We start from the raw sequence: 24,756 nt of genomic DNA on the forward strand, positions 1-24,756 counted from the left end.
CAAACCGTTCTAGCAGCAGTCACTCGTCGAGGTTATTATCCTATTGAGCTTGTAAGAAACGGTCGGGAACGATGTCGTACGAGCATCTTACGACATCCTCCCTCCCTCTCTCTCTCTCTCTCTCTCTTTCTCTCTCTCTCTCTCATTTTACTCAGCATCTAGCAACGAGACGGGACAAGCAAGAAGAAGGTCGGTTTACCGCTTTACCGTTGCAGCTTCCCTTCCAAGAAACGAGCTTCCATCTAAGCTCATCGAACGAAACTCCTTGTTGAGTGAACGTGAGATCAAAGACGGTTAAAGAGAAAAAAAGGAGCATGTAAGTTCCTTGCTCTTTTGATTACTCCCACGTTTAAGATCGCTACTACGAAATAACAACGAAGGACCTTCGTGTTTTGTCGAGCGTCTATGTACGGATAGAAATGAAAAGCTTTTGTGTTGTATAATCGTCGATTCGATCGATCATTTCGTTTGTGTTAAGAAAGATGTCGGTCTAAAAAAAGAAAAAGAGATAGATAGATAGAGGGTGAGGGAGACAGAGAGATAAAGAAACAGAGAGAGAGAGAGAAAAAAAATCTTTCCCTTGACTACTCCCCAGTTATTAGATCGGGAACAGATATGAAGACGGATGAGGACTGATTTGAATATAAATGGGGGGAACGGAGGTTAATTGAGTGCCCAATGAAGAAATCGAGAAATTATTTCGTGACCAACAACGTTCTTTCTCTATCCCTTTTCTTCCTATCTCTTTTTCACTTCTTGTTATCTATCTTTGTCTCTCTCTCTCTCTCTCTCTCTCTCTCTCTTTTTCTTCTTTTCCATTACGGACAAAAACGTTTCCATCCGGAAAATGTCGAGATCGGACGATAATAAGGGGAAGGACTTTCGGAAAAAGGATCACTTTGGAAAGACTGTAATTATCTGGCGTAATTAGACGACAAATTCTCTGTTTTTTCTTCTTTAAGGTGTCACCTTCCCTTTTCAGGTTTTCTCTCTTTTTATCATTATCTTTTCAATGTTCTTATTCCTATTTCACGGAGTGCTACCTTATACTAGAAAGACTGAAATACAAAACTGGAAAAGTCGATTCCGAAATTGTACTCTTGAGATAACACGCTTGGAAATTTCTCTATTTCGTGATTCTCCATTTCGTTTTCCTGTTTAGTATGAACATAGAAAAAGAAATAGGAGTGCCCTTTGAAATGCTACGAAGAGAGATAGGAAAGAAATGGAAGCGTCACGAGTACGACGATGATCGATTGGATGTTGAATGAAAAATAGTGAAAAAAAAGAAATAGTAAAAAAAGAGAGAGGGAGAGAGAGAAAGAAAGAAAAAAAAACCGTCAAGGAGGAATCGATATAAAGCTGTTAGCTGAAACGAACGAACGATCGATTATTAGCATCGCAACTTTGTCCTTATGGCTTATTTGATGTAATAATCGACGAATGAATAACGAAAGAGTTGCTCTTTGTGTAGACATTCTCATGGATATGCATATGTGTTTGTATTCATGAACACATACATACACGTATCTCATATAAAGTAGTAACACCGAACATAGTAATAAATTGCAAAACGGCAATACTTTTATCGTCCATTTTACGAGAGGTCCGCTCTTTTGGCCGTAACTTCGTTTTCGAATCCGACGGGACTATAAAGATAAATTAAGTATGGTTCGAAGGTAAATGGACGCAGAAAAGCGTGCAACGTTCTCTCTGCTAGGCGAGGTCATTAAAAAAATTTAACTTGAAAAAAATGTACGTAAACGAATTTGAAAAAAAAAGGGTAAATAAATTTGTATATTACGGGTGTAATATGAAAAGAAAGGAAAAGAAAAATCATAATAATAATAATAAAGAGGAAAAAAAAAGGAGCAATTTCGTAAGTTTATAATAAAAGGAAACTTTGATAATCTTTTATATCGTTTGTTTCTTTTACAAAAAAATACTTTTCTACACAATTCATAAGGGATGAAAAACATCTAGGCATTCTTATTTAAATGTCTCCCTACCTGTTATAATGTAGTTGCATTTCATTCGTTTTTCCTGAATAGAGCCGAGAACTTGCCGGGAAACGTTTGACTTCTTCGCGATGATGAATTTTTAAAAAGTATTCCGTCTCAACAGGTTTGCTCGCCATTCCCATCGACATCTCTCTCTCTCTCTTTCTTTTTCTAACACACGTACACGCACACACACACACATTACATGTATATATACCTTCGTTGACTCTGCAAACGAGTCGTTTTCTTCGAAGAGCAGCTCGTTTTTCTTTTCGTATCGCTAACGCCTCATCGTTATTTTCCTTTTTGCTTTCAGCTCCAGGTCGAGGACAGGATCAAGAACGAGGTCGATCGTAATCTGCCTTACACTGTTACTAACAATGGAAGCGAGGAGCATAGAGGGTACGAACATGACAAACGCGTCCTCCTCCTCCTCGTCCTCGTCGTCATCCTCCTCGTCCTCGTCGTCCTCGTCGTCGTCATCATCCTCATCCTTGTCGTCATCGTCCTCGTCGTCGTCCTCGTCGGTTGTGTCGACGTTAAAGCCGATTACAACGACGGAAGTAGTTTATCAACGATTCGCCATCGAGCCAATGGATCAAACCGCGGTGGTTGGTAGTAGGGTGACGCTTCCTTGCCGAGTTCTTGATCAAAAGGGACCGATTCAATGGACGAAGGATGATTTTGGCCTTGGTGCTGTTAGGAATCTCACTGGATACGAACGTTACGCTATGATCGGTAGTGACGAAGAGGGTGAGTCTTTTCAAAATCCTATTTATTTTGACGAAAACTCTTTCTCTCTCTCTATTACTCTATCTTCTTTCTTTCTATTTCTATTTGCTGATCCATTCTTTTGGCTCGCTTTCATCGACAGTCAGAAAAGTGAGAAAGAAGAAAAATAAACTAGACGAGTTCGCGAGGGACATCGTTAACATACTTTTATCGATTCTCCAGTCTGAATAATAGTTCGTTGTATGTAGTAGTGGTAGAAGCTTTCGTAGCTACGTTCCTGTTCTCTTTCTCCTGTATCTCGCTCGAATGAAATTAATTACAAGTCCGCGGTAGCAGCGTTTCGTTTGCTCGTCAAAGAACGAACGATCTCGTCGCACTGGAAAAAGTAAACTTTTGTCACCCTTCTTTCTCTCTTTGTTTTTGTTTCTCTCTCTCTCTCTCTCTCTCTCTCTCTTTCCATATCTGATTGTGTGAGTCGTCTATATATCTACCGATCGACGAACTCATTCCCTCCTTCTTTTAACCAACGAGAATACGATTTTATTAAAACTGCTCCCACTGTGCTTTTCGACGAACAACCGACCGCTTGTCTTCACGGCGAAATTCAATTTCCTGCGGCGTGCCGTCGTCTCATTTCTCTCTCTCTCTCTCTCTCTCTCTCTCTCTCTCTCTGTCTCTTTTTCTTCCCCACTTGTTCTCATTCTGTTCTTTTTTTTTCTTTTTTCACCGAAAGAATCCAATCGAAGACATCGTGCGTGTCCTCGTCGCGGCGGAGCCGCAACAAAATATTTTATGTCGTTTGCCATCGTTGTGCTCGTTTCGTAAGCCAATCGAAGCACGAGCACGACTCGTTGATACGATACGATACTTCTTTTTCTTCTTCTCTCTTTTTTTATTCCTTCGTTTTTTCGTTTTTTTCTTTCTTCTTCTTCTTCTTCTTCTTCTTCTTCTTCTTCTTCTCCTTCTCCTTTTTTCTCTTTTCTTGATTGCCGATCCAATTTCGTTTAAATCGATACATACGTTATACTCTCGAAGAAACGTCTCCATCTCATAGAATCGAAAAGTTATATGAAAAGTATATGTTATATACACGTGTATCGATACAAACGTAATCGGAGAACGAAAGACAAGGAATATATTTGAAATTTATACGTCAAAATTATACGTACTCGCTTCCTTTGAATGATGAAATAAGGAAAGTATTATTAGACGCTCGAAGATCAACCGTTTCTCATGATTTAGCAATCTTAGAACTCGTTTCCTTTTAACTTCCCTGTTATTCGTACACCGTCAAAATCTCAATTAATCTTATGAACTTTTCGTTGGGAAAGCGTACTTGCTATCGTTCCTGCGCAAAGGACTCGAATTTTCGCTCGAACGACTCTCTGAATCGATTAGGAAGTCTTCAAGTTTTCAAATTCAACTTCTCTACGACGTTGTAAAAGCGAAACGATAAGTAAGCGTGTGTCGTTATCTTCGTCCAAGCATCTCGAATTGTTCGCGTGACACGTAGATAATTAACGAACACGTAATATCCATATTATATGATATATAGGTTAACGTCATTCGAATTCAGAGACAGCAACTGAGATAACTACGTAGAGAGATACTCCAGAGATTTCTACCGGGTCTAGGATTAAAAAGGATTATATGTCGAAATCGTTGAATTATGCGATCGGCCATTTTGAAATCAGAGAAACACGGAAATTTATGTATGTAGATACGCATATATATATATACATATATATATAGTTATACTCGTTAATTATCTTTCTATCGAATATTTTAAATTCCTTTTAAACTCTTTTTAAACCCGGGTAGAATTTAGTTTCGAATTCCATCGACACGTCGTATTAAACGAATGTTAATTATTTCGAGCGAGAACAATGATCATCGAATAAATTTTGTCTAGATTCTTTTAGACGTCGATACTCTGACGCCTACTGTACGTATATGCGACAAGGTTTTATCGAACCTTATGTATAATTTCTTGGAACAATACTCGACTCAGTGACCCATAGAATTTCTTAGAAAATATAAACTAGCTAACAGTTTTCATAGAGAAAAGGATATAAATAAATCTAGACGAGATAAATAAAAATAAATTCGATATTATTGATGTTTTAATAAAAATATTTAGAAATATTTATACATCAAGTTTTTTGTTTTTTTTTCTTTTTAGTGTGAAAGTTAAGTTTTCTTATTCTCAATTGATAGATCGATATAATTTCTTGGACGAGATAGATGTTTCATTTGTTAAACAGATTGAAAATAGAAATTTCAAATAGACGAAGAAATGTATTGCGAATGCTCGAGAAACGATCTAATTCGCGTACGATCGAGCTGCGTGATCGAACGAACGTTTAATGCTTCCGACTTACATTAGTGCGTAATACGGGTTTCAAAATTTCGTGGCTTCCTTTGATACGCACGTTTACGCACGTACGATTTACGTAGTCCTCGATTGAAGCGATTGCTCGAATTGTAACTTAATTGCTTTCCAATTACGCGTAATTAACTGCGCTTTCCACAGATAATTTTGTATTTGACTCTGGCTTAAATGATATGTTATTCGGCTATGCGATCGGAACGACACGATAAAATTTCATTTCGGCATATAGGAAGAACAATTTTACATGCGGAATTATGACTTTAAATAGCATCAATCACGAGCAATTTGAAATTTAATCCAATTTGGTACGGTTCGTACCGAGCAATTGTACGATTTTTTCGTTCCACGTTTTCATTAATTCGTCATTGAAAGAGTCAAAATAGAGGAGAGTCGATTGGACTAATAAAAAATGAAAATAAAAATTCTCCTTGTTGTCGAAGTAAAGTCTTTAACTAATGGTAAGGTTTAATATCGTAAAGGTACCTTAAACTTTGCTTTCTATCGATAGGAAGCTTTTGAAAGAGAGTGAACCCGTTCACCACGCTAGAAACCACAACTAAGACATCGTAAGTGTTAACCAACCTTTGAACATCTACTTTGTACGATATCAAAATTTTCGAAACTTTCCAAATCTTACGACTACGATTAATCAAAGAAAAAAGTAGTAACAATTTTTAAAGAAAATACCATCAAAGAGATTTTGTAAAAACGAAAACGTGCAACGTTCGATTCGTTCGATTTGCCAATAAAAGCTATGTAGAGAAGAAAAAGAAAAGGGAGAGAGAGAAAGAGAGAGAGAGAGAGAGAGAAAAGAAAAGAGCGAAAGAGAGACACGTAGAGGTGGTAGCAGTAACGCTTTGCACAGTACTGCTCGTTGTGGAATATGTGCTACAGGCGATATCGGAGTTTTCGTCGATCGCACATGACTCGTCGTTTCTATTTGTTTTTCGGCTATTCCAGGCCGTGAGGATTAGCCTCGTGAGGCGATAGACCGATTCGACGGTATCCTATATCGATATTTTCTCTCTCTCTCTTTCTTTCTCTTTCTCTTTCTAGCACGTTTGTATCGTACACCTCGTAGGGTTCAATCGTACAGACTTGTACGGTATCTGACTGCTTCCGAAAACGATAAGGTTTGAATGTTTCGAAGCCATTTTCAATTGGTGAATAGTTATATATTCATTACACTTACTAATAAATAAGATTTTGTTAGAATCTGTTAATGATATAGATTCCATAATAATCACTTTCGTTCGATCCGCGTAATTAATATATATACGTTTATGTATTTATATATGTACGTAAAATTTTCCTATTCCTAATTGACAGATCGATATAATTTCTTTAATATAGATGTTTCATTTGATAAACGAAAATAGAAAATTTAAGTAAATATTTTCGATACATTCCGAACACATAGACTAATAAACGTATATATATATATATATATATATATATATATATATATATATATATATAAACACATTAGCGGACGAAATAATATGGCCGATATGTGAATTTCAATAACCTTCGAAACAACGTACGCAACGTTTAATCAATAGCATTAAATATCGAAGCTGGAAAGCCATCGATAATTTAACTGATAATTCGCGGCGCCGTTCTCGGTGTCCCCCGAACCAACGTTCTACATTATCCTTCCTAGCTTTGAAATATTATTCCTATAGTTTTCCAACAGCGTGCAAATGAGTTTCCAGAGCTCGGCAAAGTTCACAACGTTTTGTGCAACTTCGTAGGTGAATTCCAAATAGCATCGATACCATGCTAAAAGAGAGAGAGAAAGAGAAAGAGAAAGAGATAGAGAGAGAGAGAGAGAGAGAGAGAGAGAGAGAGAAGGGAGGGAGATAGAAACGTATGTACATATGTATGCATACGATTGGAGCAAATATTTGAGAACAAGTTACCACGTCGAGAGAACGCTCGAAAAATGTCTACACGGTACGGTTAATCAGGAAAACGGTATCTATGAACGTTGAAATGAGTCAATAAAACATCTCGGGGATCTTTGATAATTACTCTTTAATCATACTTTAGAAATTTATCATGAACTTTCGGTGCAATCGATAAACACAGTGTGAGTTAACCGTGTATCAAAGTACATAAAAGCGTTAGAGAAATTTAGCAGAAAAAGCGTTTCACGCCGCAAGCTTGGTTGGCCATTTTGCTTGCTTGCCGGAACGTCGACGAACGTTTAATTTTCCACGATAGAAATTATATTCGACAACGTAATAGAGCGGTTACTCTCTCGTTCCAGTCTCTTCTCATAGTTTAGAAATTGAAGAGGGAGAGAGAGAGAGAAGGAAGGAGGGAGAGAAGGAGAAGGAAAGAGGATAAATCGATGACTCTCGAGATCGTAAATCGTAAGATACTCGACGGACAATGCCGAGGAAATCGTATAAATTCGCATAAAAACACGGCACTCTTCCTTGCTTGAACGCTTTTTCGAATCTTTCGACTCATCATTTTTCGCAACAATAGCGTTGTAAGCTTACAATACGGTTGAGATTAAATTTCTCTCTGGGTCCTGAGTTATATCGTCCATTTTTGCGATAGGTTTGTACGACTAGGTAAAAGGGCATCTCTAAAACGATCAACCTAGCGACAAAGTTAAAGAAGAAAGGGATAGAGAATGAAAAAGTAAAGAAAAACTTATAGAAAAGAAGAATAGAACATACTATTATTACTATTTTTATTATCAATGTTATTGTTGTTGTTTTTGTTATTATTATTATTATTATTATTATTATTATTATTATTATTATTATTATTATTATTATTATTATTATTATTATTGTTATTTCTAAATATATCGTTATCAAGAAAGTTGGAGAGAAATCTTATTACGTATTTTTATTAAGCGCATTGATATAAAATAAATAAAAAGTAAGAAAGAAAAGATTCTTCTTTTATCATGGTTATTGCAATCAGACTTCTTTTAGATTAGAGAAAGGACAAAGAAGAAGTCCAGTAAAATAGAAGAATCGCGGAATATAAGTTCTTTTTCTTTTCTTTTTTTTTTTCTTCTTCTTTTCTTCTTATCGCATCGAGCGTATAATAAGTATAATAAAGAACGAAGAAAAGTACGAAGAGCAAATGAAGAGCAGAAAGAAATTGTTGAGAATCTTCCATGCTAATAAATACATATATTATATTTGGACTACTATTAATATTACTACTACTACTACTACTATGCGTGTCTTCGATGGATCTTAATCGACGCTTTCGCACGTATATGCTTTGCTTGGTAGTCTTCAAAAGGACGACGATACCGTTGCCTTGGAAGGCTTGCTCGAACTTTAAATTAGTTCCGAAACATTTGGCGCACGCTTCGGTGGTTAATGGTTCTGCCATAGATCAATAGGACTACGGAGTGTGTGCAAGGAACGACCGAGTAAACCAGAGAGAGAGAGAGAGAGAGTGAATAGAGGATGTGCGGAGAGCGACTCACGAATCTTCCGTACCGCCAGCGAGCCGCAAGCGGGCCAATATTTCAGTATGCACGGATACTGCAGCAGCACTCACACCTATACATACATACGTACTCTCGCTTTTCGACCTCGGCCAAGATAGATCTTCTACGATTCTCTCCTCGCTTCGCTGTTTCTCGTGGACATAGATCTCACGTCTCTGTACCACGTATTCTACAATAGTAATTGCAACAACCGTTTTATCGAGACTCGTTAAGCATTTATTATATTACTTTTTCCTTTTTCTACTTTTTTCTTTTTATTTTATATTATTATTCGGTCATAAGAAAAGTTGTAAATTTCTCTCTCCCTCTCTCTCTCTCTCTCTCTCTCTATTTTTCTTTATCTCTTTTCTTCTCACACGTGTTTAATTAATTTGATAATCATAACAGATGCATTGTTTCGAAACTATCTCGAGAACGAGTAGCTTTTTAATTCCATGAGAGATCACCTCTCAACGATCTGTTCTAGAAAATGCATTTCGACAATAGATCGGACTGTGACTCTTCATCAAGCTCTCTGCTTCATTGTTTTTTCCCTCTCTTTTTCTCCCTTTTTATCTCTTTTTTCCTTTACTTCTTTTCTCTCTCTTTTCTCTTTTTCTTTCTCTTTTTCTTTTTCTCTCTCCATTTTTTTTTCTTTCGCTGTTATTACCGACGAGAACGTCGCGATGTCTACGATTCCTATATTACGCCGTAAAAGGAGCAGCATCGCGGAAGAGCGGTTTTTAATAGAGAGAGAAAGAGAGAGAAAGAGAAAAAAGATACGCAACTCAGCCAACTATATACGCGCATGGATTTTTAACGGTCGGCGCACTTTTCCTTCTCTATCCAAAAATCTCTCTCTCTCTCTCTCTCTCTCTCTCTCTCTCGCTTGACGTAGCAGCTGATATTTGTCTCTTTCGTTTGGAGTTAGTTCATTGATCGATCCGACATTCGATTCGATGTCTATCGTAACGTATAAATCGACGTTTTAATTCGTAGATATACTCTATGTGAGAGAGAAAGATTGAAAGAGAACGAGAGAGAGAGAGAGAGAGAGAGAGAGAGAGAGAGAGAGAGAGAGAGAAATAGAGATAGAGATAGAGATAGAGACAGACAAAGATATAGATCACGAGGGATCATAATGAACTCTCGAAAGGGTATCCAACAGTGAATCGGTCTATAAATTTGCCCAACGACAGGATAGAAGTGAGAAGATTTATCGCAAAGTTCGTTCTAATCTCTCGGATATACAAAGCCGGTTAAACGAGGCGCCGATCGAAGTGCTTCGAGCTCGACGAATCGCAAAACTGTTCTCACTGACGATGAGATCGACGCGAAGGTTTCATTGAGTTTTCGATTCCATCGAAACGTTCGCAATCTAAATAAAAAGCCCGAAGGCGTTTTATTTCATGGCTTTATTTAATCAATGTCCGGCAGTTCGGTGCAGATCGATATCGTATTACGTTGACGGAGATTCGAGAAGCGAATTTATGGCGGAGGAGGATCAAGAGAGAGAGAGAGAGAGAGAGAGAGAGAGAGAGAGACAGAGAAATAAAAAGACAAACTAAAAAAAGGGTGGCGTTCGGAGTACTGCGTAGTCGGTTAGAAAGGCGAAAGCGAAGAGAGAGAGAGAGAGAGAAAAAAAAAGATGGAAAAAAGCAGACGGCGTCGCGATTAATCCTGAGAGCCAAAGACCGGTCGTTAAAGTCGAATGCGCGAAGCGTGAAAAACGAATCGCCAAAAGCTCTAGCGATTGTGCCAATTAAGAGGAGTCTACGTGACCGAGATATCCTCGTGTGTGAATCAACGAACGCGTAACGAAGCCCTCTTGTCGTCTCTTTCTATCTTTACACTATCACTTTCTCTAACCCTCTTCTTCTCTCCATCTATGCTTTTCTAATTTTCTCTCTCTCTCTCTCTCTCCCTCTCCTTTCTTTCTCTCACAAGGCATCGAAAATATGAGCGTTAATTTTATAGCTCAGTCTGAAGCAATTTTACCGAAAATCTCACCTTATGCATATGCTGATGAAGCGAGCTAGCGCACGCTTCCAGTGCCACGCGACAAATTGAGATTTGCAATTCAGGCCGCGTGCACGCGTTGCTTTCATAGTATGTGTAGAGTACCAACTAGCAATAGTAGTACTAGTACTAGTACCAGTGCTAGTACCAGTACCAGTATTAGTACTAGTAGTTATAGTCGTTCTCGTTCTCGTCCTTGTCGTCGTCGTCGTCGTCGTCGTCGTCCTCAGCGTCCTCGTCGTCGTCGTCATCGTCGTCGTCGTCGTCGTCGTCGTCGTCGTGATATTCCTCGACGAACGTCGACACCGATGGTCCTCGGTCGTCGTTGATCGAGTATCGAGTCGAGCGTTAATTGGCAATCGCTCTGACCTTAGAACACCCTGTGCTACCATTCGATAGCTTGCTGAGGGATAGCATGTCGGGAATACATCGATCGTTATCGTTGTTGAAACGCAATCGAACGAATAATTACAACGGCCTGACTAAATATTCCAATTAATAATGTAGCGCCCGATTAAAAAACAGAAAAGAGGAGAGAAAGAAGAGAAAAAGAAAGAAACAAAATTCTTGACACCTTATTCGTCCGAAAGAAAATTATAATGGAAGATTAAGATTCTCGTATTTGCTTGGCCGGTACGTGTACCAATTTGATTCGATTAAAATGAAACAAAAACGGTATTTTACATATTTTATGAATACGATTTTATGAATACGAATCAGCGAATCAGTTCGACGACGCGAGCCACAGCATCACCACTACCACATCGTCGTCGTCCTCGTCATAGTCATCGTCGTCGGCGTCGTCGTCCTGGTCGTATCATCTTTTATTCATCGTCTCGAAAACGGATTTTATTCGTTTGACCGCTTTTCTTTCTTCCTTTCTTTTTTGTTTTACCTTTTTCTCTCTCTCTCTCTCTCCTTTTCGCTTTTTCTTTTATATTTAAACTTCCAGGGATATTTCGTAGAAAATGAATTTGAAAATAGAAAAATCTTGATGAAGGAAGTAGTAGTAGACGTTGGTTATAAAGAAAGTTGGAGGGGAAGAAAGAGGGGGAGGAGAGGGAAAAGTAATCTCGTTTCATGTTGCTCGCGCGTTACTTTGATCGTATTACTGACAACGAACACGTTCGATCAATCTATTTGCCAGTACACAAGTCATGATTCCATGCAAATTTCTTATAAAGTGAAATGCTTTTACATCCCTTTTATAATGAATTAAGTAGGTCCTCGAAAAGAGAGGATGCAAGATCGAAAAATAAAAAAATTAACAAGAAAAAAAAGAAACAAATAGAAAAGAAGATTTTATATCTGCGTTCATAAATATAATCATGACAGTCGAATGGTCTTATTTAAATAATCGATATATATATATATACGAGATTTACATCAAAGCTTGGACGACACTGATCGCGACTCGAAGCAAGTACACAACTATGCCGACCGTGCTTTCGTGAAATTTACAGATGCGATTAATGTCATGGCTGGCTCGTCTGGCCGACCGTTCGCTTGCCTACAAGCCGTTTGTAGGCCTAACCGTTACTAATTTCGGCATGGAGTTATGGTTGCTATTACATACCTACCTCTCTAACATTCTCTCTCTCTCTCTCTCTCGTTTTAGAGGAAACTAACATTAATATGAGAGACCACCTTACGCTAAAGGATCATCTCCGCGTTATCGACGGTTCGCTGATTTAGTATCGCGATAAAGAGCTAGCTAGCGTGCACGCAGACTATTACTATTCGGATAACTGATTACGCGGATATTCACGCGGTAATATGAGATACGGTCGTAAATCGATTGGTCGAAATGTAAGGATCAAGGGAAATGCTCTATCGAATCGATTGCCACGATTTTGTTTCACTTTCGGGACACGTTTGTCTTGTGTATTGATTAGTAAAACACGTTTTGTTCTGATCTCTGGTTGAATTCAATTGTATGAGTGAATATATGTAGATATTTTAAGAAAAGGATAACAAGAAAGAGGAAGAGAGAATGAATGAAAAAGAAAGAATAGAAAATTAATCGATTCATATATATAACAAGATTTTAAAGACACGCTGATTGTATCCCGTTGAATTACGAGCTCGAATGTAGGTTTATATTGCTAATACATATGCATTTATTTATATAAATATACGTTTATATATATATATATGTATATATATGTATAGATGAAAAAGTAATATTCTGAATAAGAACAAATAGTAGGTTAATTGAACGTCGATGTCAGATTGAAAATTTACATCCTTTGTGCAATGGATATCAACCGCGAAATATGATTCGAATTTGCTTCCACATCGGACGAGTTGGATCGGCATCTTAATACGCTGTAATTATGGATTAAAGTTACTGTTAACGAGAGACTCGACTGACAAGTTTACTCGGCAAATAGAGACTAGGTAATTCGTGTACACTATCGAATAACCGTCGTGTACTTTGGGTGCAGTAGATAGTCTTAACGCGTTATTTAGAATAGGATGGTACTGATTTAGAGATTATTCGGACTAGAGAATTTTTATGTTGGAAATTGTTACTCCAAATTTTTAAATGCGTATGTCTTTGTGTTTGTAAATAATATTGTTAAAATAATGTAACATATTTATATATGATTTAATAGAGGATATTTCTTCTTAAAAAAAAAAAAAAATGAGAGAAAAGAAAAGGAAGAAAGAAAACGAGAAAAGAAACAAATAAATTATAAGACGAAATGTACAAAATATCTCGTCATGGTTGACAGGTAACTATGATCGGCTCGTTCGAAACGAGGCTACTCACTGTATCATGGACATTTAGTTGATTTAGGGTCGCAATAAAGGTCGTTCATGCGACCCGCTCTTGCTTGTACACTGTACAGCCATCGTTTATCCGGTTGTAGGCCGAAACGATCGAGGGTCGTTGCAGTTTGCAACTAGAGCCACGTTTCCAATTAGCACGGTTACGAATCGGAAGGATATGATCCTGAGCAAATACCAACGATCATTATGCTCGAAAAATCCGCCCGACGGTTTACGTTAAACAATAATTAATTCCATGCGAATTAAATCGTGAAAGATATAGAAATGGTTAGGAAAGTTCCAATAGGTTTTTTTCTTTCTCTTCTTTTTTTTCAAAATTACAAATAGCACACAACAAAATCTTGATAAATGAGGAAGAAAATTTGTCTCTATGTATTTGAGGATGATACGTACGAAAGACGATGATTAATTCCTTTCTGAAAGAAAATATCACATCGTCCGGAAACGTTGGACGTTTCTATTCGACCGAATGTTTGCATAGACTCGTTTCATTCCCTCTCTCTCTCTCTCTCTCTCTCTCTCTCCTTTTCTCCCTCTCTTTCACTCTTTCTAGCCGTTTAATCGTCGGTGTCATTTAAAATTCCATTTAACGCGATTGTGTTCGGACGCGAGGAAATTCGTTAAAATACGTTTTCCGCCTCTTAACGCTCGTTGCGGTTTCTCGCTCGATTCGCGAAGCCTTTACAAAGCTTTAGCGAACGAGTCCCTAGGAGCATGCGCATACGAATATAAGCATGCGACTAACGTATAATTCGGGAAGCGCGTTGTCGGATGTAACGGAAATTGCGATCCAATTAGCCGAAATAATAATGTCGATAATAGCGCGGGTTGACACGCTCGCTATGCTCTCGTGCATGGAATATTCGTTTTAATCGTGCAAATCCGTGTCGGCGTACCGACCGGCTATCCATAACACGTTTATTCGCGGCTCAACGAACTTGACTAATCCTAACGTGATCATTTATACTATATATCGTCATTTTCTTAACATCGTATTTTGTATATATTCGATTAATGAAAGGTAATAAAGTACTATGTAAAAATGTTAACTATTATAATGATTATATCATATATATATATATATATATATATATATATATATATTCATTGGTTACAATCATTATAAACTTTCATAGAAACAAATTTCTAAAATATTGATAATTATGAGCTATATGAAAATGTTCAAATTCTAAGTATAAGAATAATTGTATTTTCATCGTTTGCGTTAACGTTTGGAATCATAGAAATTTTCTAGGATGTCGATGAAACCTCAAACATAAACGTATTTTTCTATGAATGCGAAAATGGGAGATAAAGAGAGAAAGGAGAAACGAAAGAGAAAAAGAAAGAAAGAAAGAAAGAAAGAAAGAAAGAATGGAAGATAGAGAGACAAAATATAGCGACGAATCCAAGCAAACTAGAAAAAAAGAGAAAGAGAAAACTCGCTGTGCAGAATCGCCTACTCGTTCTCTCTCTCTCTCTCTCTCTCTCTCTCTCTACATACTTCGTATACGTACAGAGCGAGCATTTTCAAACTTTTCCAGTTTTACGTTCTTTCAAGCATAAAATGTCTGGCCTTTTGCAACGTGGAAACCTGAGTACCCGCATAAGTTATATGCACCAAATTCACCTGTGTGTTCTGAGACGCACGTATGCACACATGTATAACCCAAGCCCATCTAAACGATATTTCTAGTATCTATTTGTTAGTTATATAGATATGTTCATGTATGCATATTATACACACACACACACAAACATATATATATATATATATATATATATATATATTTACGATGTGCATGCATGAACTAAGTAAGACCATATACAAAGCTACAAGAGAAGACATATTATGTTGCAAGGAAGGAGATACTACGTTAATTCCTTTAACGAATATCTCAAAGGTAAATGTATTCGTCATCAATTTCGTTGTATCGATAATTAAACCGAAAAGATGTCGAGTACCATCCGTTATAATTCCAAAGGGGTTGCATAGATACGTAAACGTTCGTATAGAGAAACGTGTAGGTAGATAAGTCTCTAGAGTTTAGGACCGATCCTTCTTCGAACGAATTATAATTAATCACGACCGTTTACACTAGACTACTCGTTAGGTGGATCAACTAATTAAAATTAATTACAAACGTTCGTGATCGTGCGACTCGATATTCCAGAGGTAAATTTTCGTGATGCGTTGTTTGCCTATACAGACTATCTCTATCTCTCTTGGTGTCTACATCTTTACTTCCCAAAGGAACTTCTCATTGCTCTCTCTCTCTTTCTGTCTCTTTCTGTCTGTCTGTCTCTCTCTCTCTCTCTCTCTCTTTATTCATTCATCTAGCTCTTTGTTTCCTTATCGATCGCACCGATGTCTTTTTACTTGAAAACTTTCGCTAATTTTAAGTGTCGACGATTGAAATGTTTAAGTATTGTTATCATCGGCCTATTTTGTACACGAGCTATTCTCTTTCAGTCTAACAGTTTTCTCGAATCGCTTTTACTAACATAGATATATAGAGGTATGTTATATATTCGTTAAAAAGATTTCACATGGAGAGGTAGGAAAGGTAAAGAGAATTGGGGAGAGGGGGCGAGCACGTTTCGCGCGAAAGTTAATTATCGCAGCTCGCTACGGAAACGCGAACTCGAGTGCTAGAGTGTTTTGAAAGTTCGTTCGTTGTACTTGACTAGAGAAGGGCTAATAGCTGTCCCGCGTAATACCGGTTGTTACGAGTTACTCGATCGTTCAAACCTGCATAGTTTTTGCACGAGTGTAAGTGTAAGTCTATGAGTGTCAATTTTGATCGTTCCTTTTCATTCAAATTTACGTATACGCAAAAGTAATAAAAAAAAAAAAACAAAAAGAGAGAGAGGGAGAAAGAGAAGCAAAATGTGCAATGTCCAATCGATACAAACAAATTATCAGCTGCTACATCATTTCTTTCTAATCAAAAGTAACAAATATAACCACGTTTGTTTCAATCGTTTCAGTAATTGGTCAAGAATGATACCATTTAGTTTCTCGTAAAAATAAAAGAACAAATTCCTATAAGAACATAATACTGGTAATCGGTTCGAGAAGTTGTTTCTCTTACAAATCGCATTCAAAGCTTAGGCGAGGTACGGATTATTTAACGATCCGTTCGGATTCCCCGGATCGTGTAACGTACGATCGACGATTAAATTCTCTCGTTATAGAGAAAGCCCGTACAATAATGGATCGAATGGCATTACGAGCACACGACGCGTACGTTTTATCGAACGTGAACCAAAAGGATCGTTTCGATGCACCACGTAGTATGGCATCGTTAAGGGTGCAATTTATTGCAAGAATTATTCTTCGTCGTGAATGGTGAAGCGGAAAGCTCTGCATAACAGAAAGAGAGAGAGAGAGAGAGAGAGAGAGAGAGAGAGAGAGAAAAGTACCATAACGTTTCAGGTAATTTTCTTTTACTTTCTTTTTTCTTTCTTTTTTCGTTTTTCTTTTCTATATACTTTTTTTTTTTTTTTGAACATTTTTCATTGATTCAACTCTGTTTACTTTCGGTTTCTCTTCGAGAGCGTAGTTCCAGCCGGTTTTCTCCCTTCGGCGTGACGAATTCGAACGATCGAACGGAACCTGGAAAAACAGTAAACCGAGCATCGAGACGAATTTATTCCAGCGTGATCCTTTGCCATCGAGACGTCGCTCAAATGCGTTCTCGCAATTCGACGAACGAACTAGAGGAAATGAGAAAGAGAGAAAAAATGTGTGAGAGGGAGAGAGAGAGCTTTTACCAACCAGGGTTGTTGGCACAAGCCGTTGGCTGTTAACCTGTTCGAAACCTTCTGCGTTAGTACTAGCGGACACTTTAATTCGTCTATCACACGTATGTTATATATATATATATATATATATATATATATATATATATATGTATATGTATATATATATATATGTATATATATAACAGAATCTCTCTTGCACTTGGCAGCTTACACGTACGTACATGCGCCGAGATTTTCAAATAAAAATACCCCTCTCTCTTCTTCTCTTTTTTCTTCTTTTTTCTTCTTTCGTAAACTTTTCATCTAGGATGTTATCGATTTTTAGCGATCGAATCAAGAACCCTCTATCGTTCGTAATTTTCCTATTCTTTTCTTTTCTTTTTCCTACGCCTAAGATACAATCCATAAATTATACTCACGCAGAGGAATTTTAATTCCAGGTGATTTTTCATTACACATATATCCGGTTGAGCTTGAGGATGATGGCGTTTATCAGTGCCAGGCTTCGCCGACGAACGATGGTCAGCCAGCCTTACGATCGAGATTTGCTCGTTTGAGCGTGTTAGTGCCGCCTGAGCCACCGAAGATCCTTCAGGGTGACTTTCTCGTGACGACCGAGGATCGAGAGCTCGTAATCGAGTGCGTTAGTGTTGCTGGAAAACCACCGGCTGAGGTAAGATCGAACGTTGATAAATAATGGATCGATATTTGGGATAAGAAAAGATAGAGAAAACTGAGGGGAAATATATATATATTTTATATTTTTAATATATATATATATATATATATATATATATATATATATATATTAAAAAATAAAAGGAAAAGAAAAGCAACGCACGAGTAATAATAGTAAACCTAAGTTAATAATAGAGTATTAAAACTAGTTTAAAGTTAAGGAAAGAAAAAAGAGAAAGAGATGGAAGGCGTTGAGCGAAGAGAAAATTTGATGGACAAGGCGCCAACTCGAAGGTTACGCTTGATCGATTATACGTCTCGCGTCGTTACTTGAGGAAATCGATGTCGCGTTACAATTGTTGCTGACAGTGACGTAGGTCACGTTGAAATATGTCATTCGTGATGATGATGGTGGTGGTGGTGGTGGTATCTCGCCATTCCACAACTATAGATCATCTCCTTACGTAGGAGACGAACTAGAATGCAAAGGATGCTTACGAGGGAATGCAAGCATCCATAGTGACGATAATACTTGTTCATTCTCACGTTAGATATGGAAGATTGCCTTTAGGAATACTCGTCACCTCGTCTATTTTAAACTTTTTTCCTGTTAACTTGATATTTTTATAACTCGTTACAACTGGACACGTAGATAAGTTGATGAAAAGAGTAAAGAAAGAGAAAAAGAAGGAAAGAGGCAGAGAGAAAGAGAGAGAGGCTATTCGCAACGCAAAAAACGTATAAATATAATTAAAAACGGCGGCTTACAATTTTTGTGACTAACAGCTAGCTTTCTGCGACTAGACTTGGACACATATGTAAATTTATGAAAAGAGTAGAGAGAAAGAGAAAGAGAGACAAGAGATAGGGAGAGATACAAGTCGGTGACCGCAAAAATAGCGTATAAATATAACTAAAAACTATAGAAAATGATCATAGGTGGTGGTAATAGTTGTGTGACTGAAAGATAATGGTAATGGTGAGGAGCGTATGTATAAAGGAAAAAGAGAGCAAAGGTCAAGAGTCAAAACGGAACGAACGAGCTCGTCCGGGACGACATTAAGAGAACGGTAATGGATCTTTAGCCAGTACGTGTTTGTCCGTATTTCCGGCTTTTCGTGGTACATCGTAAGCGCGCAAGCACAAGCTTACCCTACCAGAATACTTTTAACACGATAGACCGCGAGTGACTTGGCGAAATGGCAGCTTGACCGAGTTCGGCTCCTCTTTGAACAAGCCGGAACCACCAGCGGCTGTACCACCACCACTACCACCACTACCACCAGTGGCTACGCCACTACCAGCAGCGGCTACACCACCACTACCACCATCACCACCATTACACCATCACTGACATCTCCAACGTTAACCACTAGCAAGAACGGTCTGCCCTCTTCTCGTGGTGTACCTACTACTGGAAAGGAAAAAAAAGTTCTGTATCTTTGAGATCACAGGGTACAGCTTTACGAGCAAAGAAAAGAACGCCGCGAGCCGTTAAGAAGAAGAAAGAGAAAAAAAGGGAGAGAGAAGGAGAAAGAGAGAGAGAGAGAGAGAGAAGAAAATAGTACCCTCGTATAGAACCAGTTCACGATGCGTTTCTTCAGCCTTCGTTTGCCATACTCTGTCTTTATCCATGTTGCTTTCCTGACGATTCTCTCTCTCTCTCTCTCTCTCTCTCTGTCTCTCTCATTCATTCATTCTCTTTCTTCTTACTCTCTACACACGTATACGTAGATCATACATGTCGTCCCTGAAACGACACTTGCTTTGACTCCTGCGCCATTTAAATCCTAGTATCATTAACCCTTTAGAGTCAGAGTGTCGTACACTCAGCCAAGCACGATACACATCGTCTATATACTTATGTACGTATATACATCAACGAAGATCATACAACACACGTATAACACACTTAGTCACGTACATCGAAATCTTTACGAGATCAACCTACCGCATCTTCTCACCCTTTTCGTCGTTCCTTCTTATGTTTTAATCTCAGTGACTCGCGAAAAATATATATCCCTTCGTGCTTACCTTAACTTAACTTAACTTAGTTTACCATACCATAACAGACCATACCATACCATACCATACCATACCATACCTTAGTTTAGCTTACCTTACCTTACCTTACTTTACCTTACCTTACCTTTCTCCAGTCCTTCGTAAAGCTCAGCAAATTGGAATTAATCGTCGTCCAGCGAGCACGAAAGATCGATCCAAACCTTTTGTTGTTTGCTTGCTTGCTTACTTGCTTACTCAAGCGAGATACCTACGTTTCATTTAACACACGTGAGTTCACGTTGACGTCTCAATTTTGCGTGTACATGCTCTTTCCTCGTGATCTCTCGACGCGACTCGAATTTATTAATTAAGAATGATTTTCGATCGTATGTTTGGATAAAAGAAAGAAGGGAAAAAGGGAAAGTAAGTTGAAAGTGGAATATCTATCTATCAGTTAAGGTCACGTAACCGGCTCAACTAGAGATATTAATGAAATTTGCTTGGAGACTATTCGCATAGTTTTTAATTAAAATTATGCAAATCCATGATTAATGATGCAAACCGTCGTCCGATTTCAGAAGCGATCGTTGAATATGTAATTGTGATGCCGAGGTAAACAGAGGAGAAGAAAGAGAGAGAGAGAGAGAGAGAGAGGAGTGGAAAAGGGGTGGTTCGTAAAAGTTTTTCATATCTATAGATTCCTTTTGGGATATGAACGTCACGAAAGTCTTCACGCTTAAAATTAAGAACGAAAGCTTTCGTGTTGTTATCGACGTAAAACCTCTTTAGATATTTTAGTTTTCACATTGGAAAAAATTTCTTTTAAATGATAGAAGAGAAAAGAGAAAGGAAGATGGAATTATTAGCGACACCGACGGTCGAGTAAAAGTGTCAATAAAACAAATACGTTCTATGTGAATGAAATTGCAATTGCAATAGTCACACTCGAATTGTCATTAACGTTCTCTCCTATCTTACGGGGGAAATGTTTCTGCATAGGAGTAGAGCACAATAGCCATTACTCATTGTTTCTACGAATAATCGAACAAAAATGTGAATGGAAAAAAAGAGAGAAATTGAGAAATAAAGGAAAAGAGAGAGAGAGAGAGAGAGGGAGAGAGTGAGTCGTGCGTACAACCGAGTATACGAACGACTCGCCAATCTTCTGAAATTCATCGATCACGCGTTTTTTCAAACCGCACAGCGGAGAAATAATTGCGATATTCTTCAGCAAGCCAGAGCCATTGTTCGATTATTGAAAGCCTCGTCGTTCGACTCGAAACGCTTCGGAATCTATAGAGTATATACTCACCCTCAACTCGGATTGTCGTAAATAGACTGTCCGTCCTATGACAAAGAATAAAATTACAACTATACTCTTTTTATTTTTTCTTTCTCCGTCTCTCACTTCTTTTCTTTTTTTCTTTTTCTTTTTTGCTTTGATTTTTTTTTTCAGAATATCATCGACGAGATATAACAAGTTGAATCATAGGACGTTTTTTTTTTTATACTTTCAGATTTATCGATTATTTCTTTTCTTTTCTCTTTCTTCTTCTTTTTTTTTTTTATATTTTTCTATCTTCTTTATTCATGGCTACGATCTAATAATCGATGCATAACTATCATGCATATATTTAACAATGGAATCGAATTGCGCTGCTGGATGATGAAAAACACGGAATAAATATTCGACCTGCAATTCCAACGTATGATATCTATGTATGTTAGATATGATATATATATATATATATATATATATATATATATATATAAAGAGGGGGCGTACTAAACGGATGTATCCATTCCCGGTGGAATAAAGTACCCTGTATAATATCGCTTTGTTTCCGTTTACCTGTATTTCAATGGTAGTTTTGCAATGTTCGTTAGGAGATAAACGTATATCGTTCCATCCGAATGCATTGTCTTTGCGTGAAACGTTAAGTATAATCAGATTATATATTCTTTAGCTGGAAACGTGTTCGCATTTATAAAAAAAAAAAATTTGTAAAGAGCATAAGTAATCCTTTTTTTTTTTTTATTTATATGCTCTTTTCCGATTGATAATAAGATTCGTAACGATACATATATTGTAAATTCGTTCGTATTTCTCGAAGATCCTTTAAAAAGGATTTCGAGGAAAATCGAACAAAATCGAACATGCATAAGAATGGCTTCGATTATTCGAGTAATCCTTTAAACTGATTAATCAGATATACGTTGAAAAGACAGTAGGTAAAATGCGAGTGGTTTATTGTTCTATACTGCATTTAATTTAAAGTATCGATTGTATAATTCATGAGTTTTTCGGTTGAATGAATAAAACAGGAGGATTTTCAGAGAACAGTTTTTGGCTGTCTCTCTCTCTCTCTCTCTCTCTCTCTCTCTCCTTCCGTCCTTTTCTCTATTGTCTCTCTTGTTAAAAGTTCTTGCATAATCTGAAAATTAATATTAATTAACATCCTATACTCCGATACGTATATCTTAAAACTTTATGTGTATACGTACATTCATCTGAAATTTTCATAAAACAATAGCAATCAAAGATGTCAAGAACGACACGTTATTAATGGATTAACGACAGAAATATAATTCCTTACTACTTTTAAACAGGAATTCTTTCTTTAGCAGAATGGATCGTGTTTGGAGTAAAATTGCAAGTACGAGTTTCACTAATTAAATTTGTTCGACTTTGTGCCACGCTTCGGCATCCGGCGATATGGTAATTTCTGGGATTAATTCGATCTATCCAACGGTAGGTAATATTAAACTACAAATCCAACCGGAAGTCGAGTAGGCAAAGACGATAAAACGGAAAGATTTAACGAGTTTTAATATTTCAAAGATACAACGGATGAAAAAATATCGGAGAAAGTTTGAACTTTTCTTTAAATACATGATTCTACTATGCGCTTAAGTTGATCATTCGATTAGTTGAAATTTGATATATGTGAATTTTCAGATATTTCATACACGTATATGTATGCTATATACCTATGTAAGTTCATACAGTAAGGTCATTGAACTGTCCTAAAACAATTCGAGGATTAAATAGGAATCGATCGATTGGGAGAATAACAAAAGCCAAATAGCAGGGCGCATAATGGCGAGTAGCTTGCATATCGGCTTACGTCGGAGCATAATCGCTGTTCTATCGTTTGTATGTACGTATGTATGTATGTATGTATGAATATATGTATATATAAATGTATGAATGTATGTATATATATATATATATGTATATATGTATGTAGTACACACGTCGGCACAGAGAAAGGAGATGTCATCTCCCTCGTTAGCTTCATTATCCTTATTATCCACGTGCGAGCTATACAATTCCTTTCGTCGTAGCACCGTTACTTCGTTCATGTCATAATTTGCATTTTCTCTGTCTCTGTCTCTCTCTCTTTCTCTCTCTGTCTCTCTCTCTCCTCTCTCTCTCTATCTATCTCTATCTATCTACATCTATCTTTCTGACATACAATCCTTCCCTTTTAATATTATTAATTTCACAAAAAAGTTTTGTATGATACAACGTTTTGTATGAAGAAATAAGAGTTCTCATAAAATCTGCCTTACTTCTCTTTATCTCTTTTTATATCTCTAGATTTTTACTATATTAGAAATAGATTTCTTAGTATATATATATATATACTTTCTTTACTCTAAGTCTAGTTTTTTTCTACGAAACTAACGCATTTTTATAATATTCCGGAAAAATCTCAGATAACGTACGCAAGAGAACGCTTGCACCCGACACTCGGCAAACTCGTTCGAGAATTTTCAAAGGAAGTCATAACAGCCGAGTGAGAGCGAGCGAACGAGTACGAGAGATCCATGTACGCGTAAACTGGAAGGATCCTTGCCAATACTTCTTCGAAAATCCTTATTTCTCCTGTAGGGTGCACTTTAGCGGAACGTACGAACGATGTCGCTTGATAAATTTACACGAAAGTTTCCCAGACGAAATAAGATATAAAAATAAATATACGTATATGTATATGCTATATATATATATATAAAACAGGTAGATAGATAGATAAATAGAGAGAGAAAGAGAGAGAGAGAGAGAGAGAGAACGAGAATCTTGATACGAAAGTAATATAACATTAAGATCTCGATTCGATTTAGGCGTGGCAGGTTTGAAAACCGTTAATGCTTGTACCAAGCTTCTACTTATAGCCTAATGAAACGAGAATGGTAATTATAACGGTAAGACGATGCTACTAACGCCAGTTTACACCCGCTTCTTCTTAAGAAAAAGACAGAATGAGAAAAAAGAGAAAGAGGAAGACAGAGAAAAAGAGAGAGAAACAGAGAGACAGAGACAGAGAGCTTGGTTCACGCGAGTGGATAATTAATTTCATTGCCGAGGTCGAAGTTATTTTTGCTTCGCTGTTCTCTTCCATCTCTCTCTCTCTCTCTCTCTCTCTCTCTCTCTCTCTCTCTCTCTTTCTCTCCCTCTTTATTTCTTTCTTCATGCTACTTGTCGCAACAAAACTGACGTTGATTTCCTCGTATAATTAAACTGAACGCCGTCCGAGCTCCTATTCATTACGGGTGTTACTTTTACATTAAATAGACGACTTCGCTCTACGCGAGAATCGAGAGCAAACGCCTGCGGAAACGCATAGACTGAGTTACCTCTCTCTCTCTCTCTCTCTCTCTCTCTCTCTCTCTCTTTCTCTTTCTGTCTCTGTCTCTCTGCTTCTCTCTCATTTCCTCTCTCTCTCTCTCTCTCTCTCTGTCTCTCTGTTTCTCTCTCTCATTTCCTCTCTCTTTCATTCGTTCCCTCTCCTTCTCTGTCTGTCTCTCTCTCTCTCTCTCCTCTCTCTTTCATAGTGTTAGCAATGTTCCCTTTTGATTAAATCAAACGATCTCGAAAACGCGTAGGTATCGCA

The 24,756-nt window shown here is 37.5% G+C and overlaps 1 protein-coding gene across 5 annotated transcripts in view; it reads left to right on the forward strand.

The window, feature by feature from the left end:
- LOC127064633 (irregular chiasm C-roughest protein-like) overlaps nt 1-24,756 on the forward strand; it is a 129,471-nt gene that overhangs the window by 80,822 nt on the left and 23,893 nt on the right. For all 5 annotated transcript variants that reach the window (XM_050995967.1, XM_050995966.1, XM_050995965.1 and 2 more), the window contains 2 exons: nt 2,317-2,753; nt 17,617-17,849. In XM_050995967.1, the coding sequence (XP_050851924.1) occupies nt 2,317-2,753; nt 17,617-17,849 (670 nt within the window). The remainder of the gene's footprint in view (nt 1-2,316; nt 2,754-17,616; nt 17,850-24,756) is intronic.

The sequence above is a fragment of the Vespula vulgaris genome, chromosome 6 (genome assembly GCF_905475345.1).
Source record: "Vespula vulgaris chromosome 6, iyVesVulg1.1, whole genome shotgun sequence".
Lineage (NCBI taxonomy): Eukaryota > Metazoa > Arthropoda > Insecta > Hymenoptera > Vespidae > Vespula > Vespula vulgaris.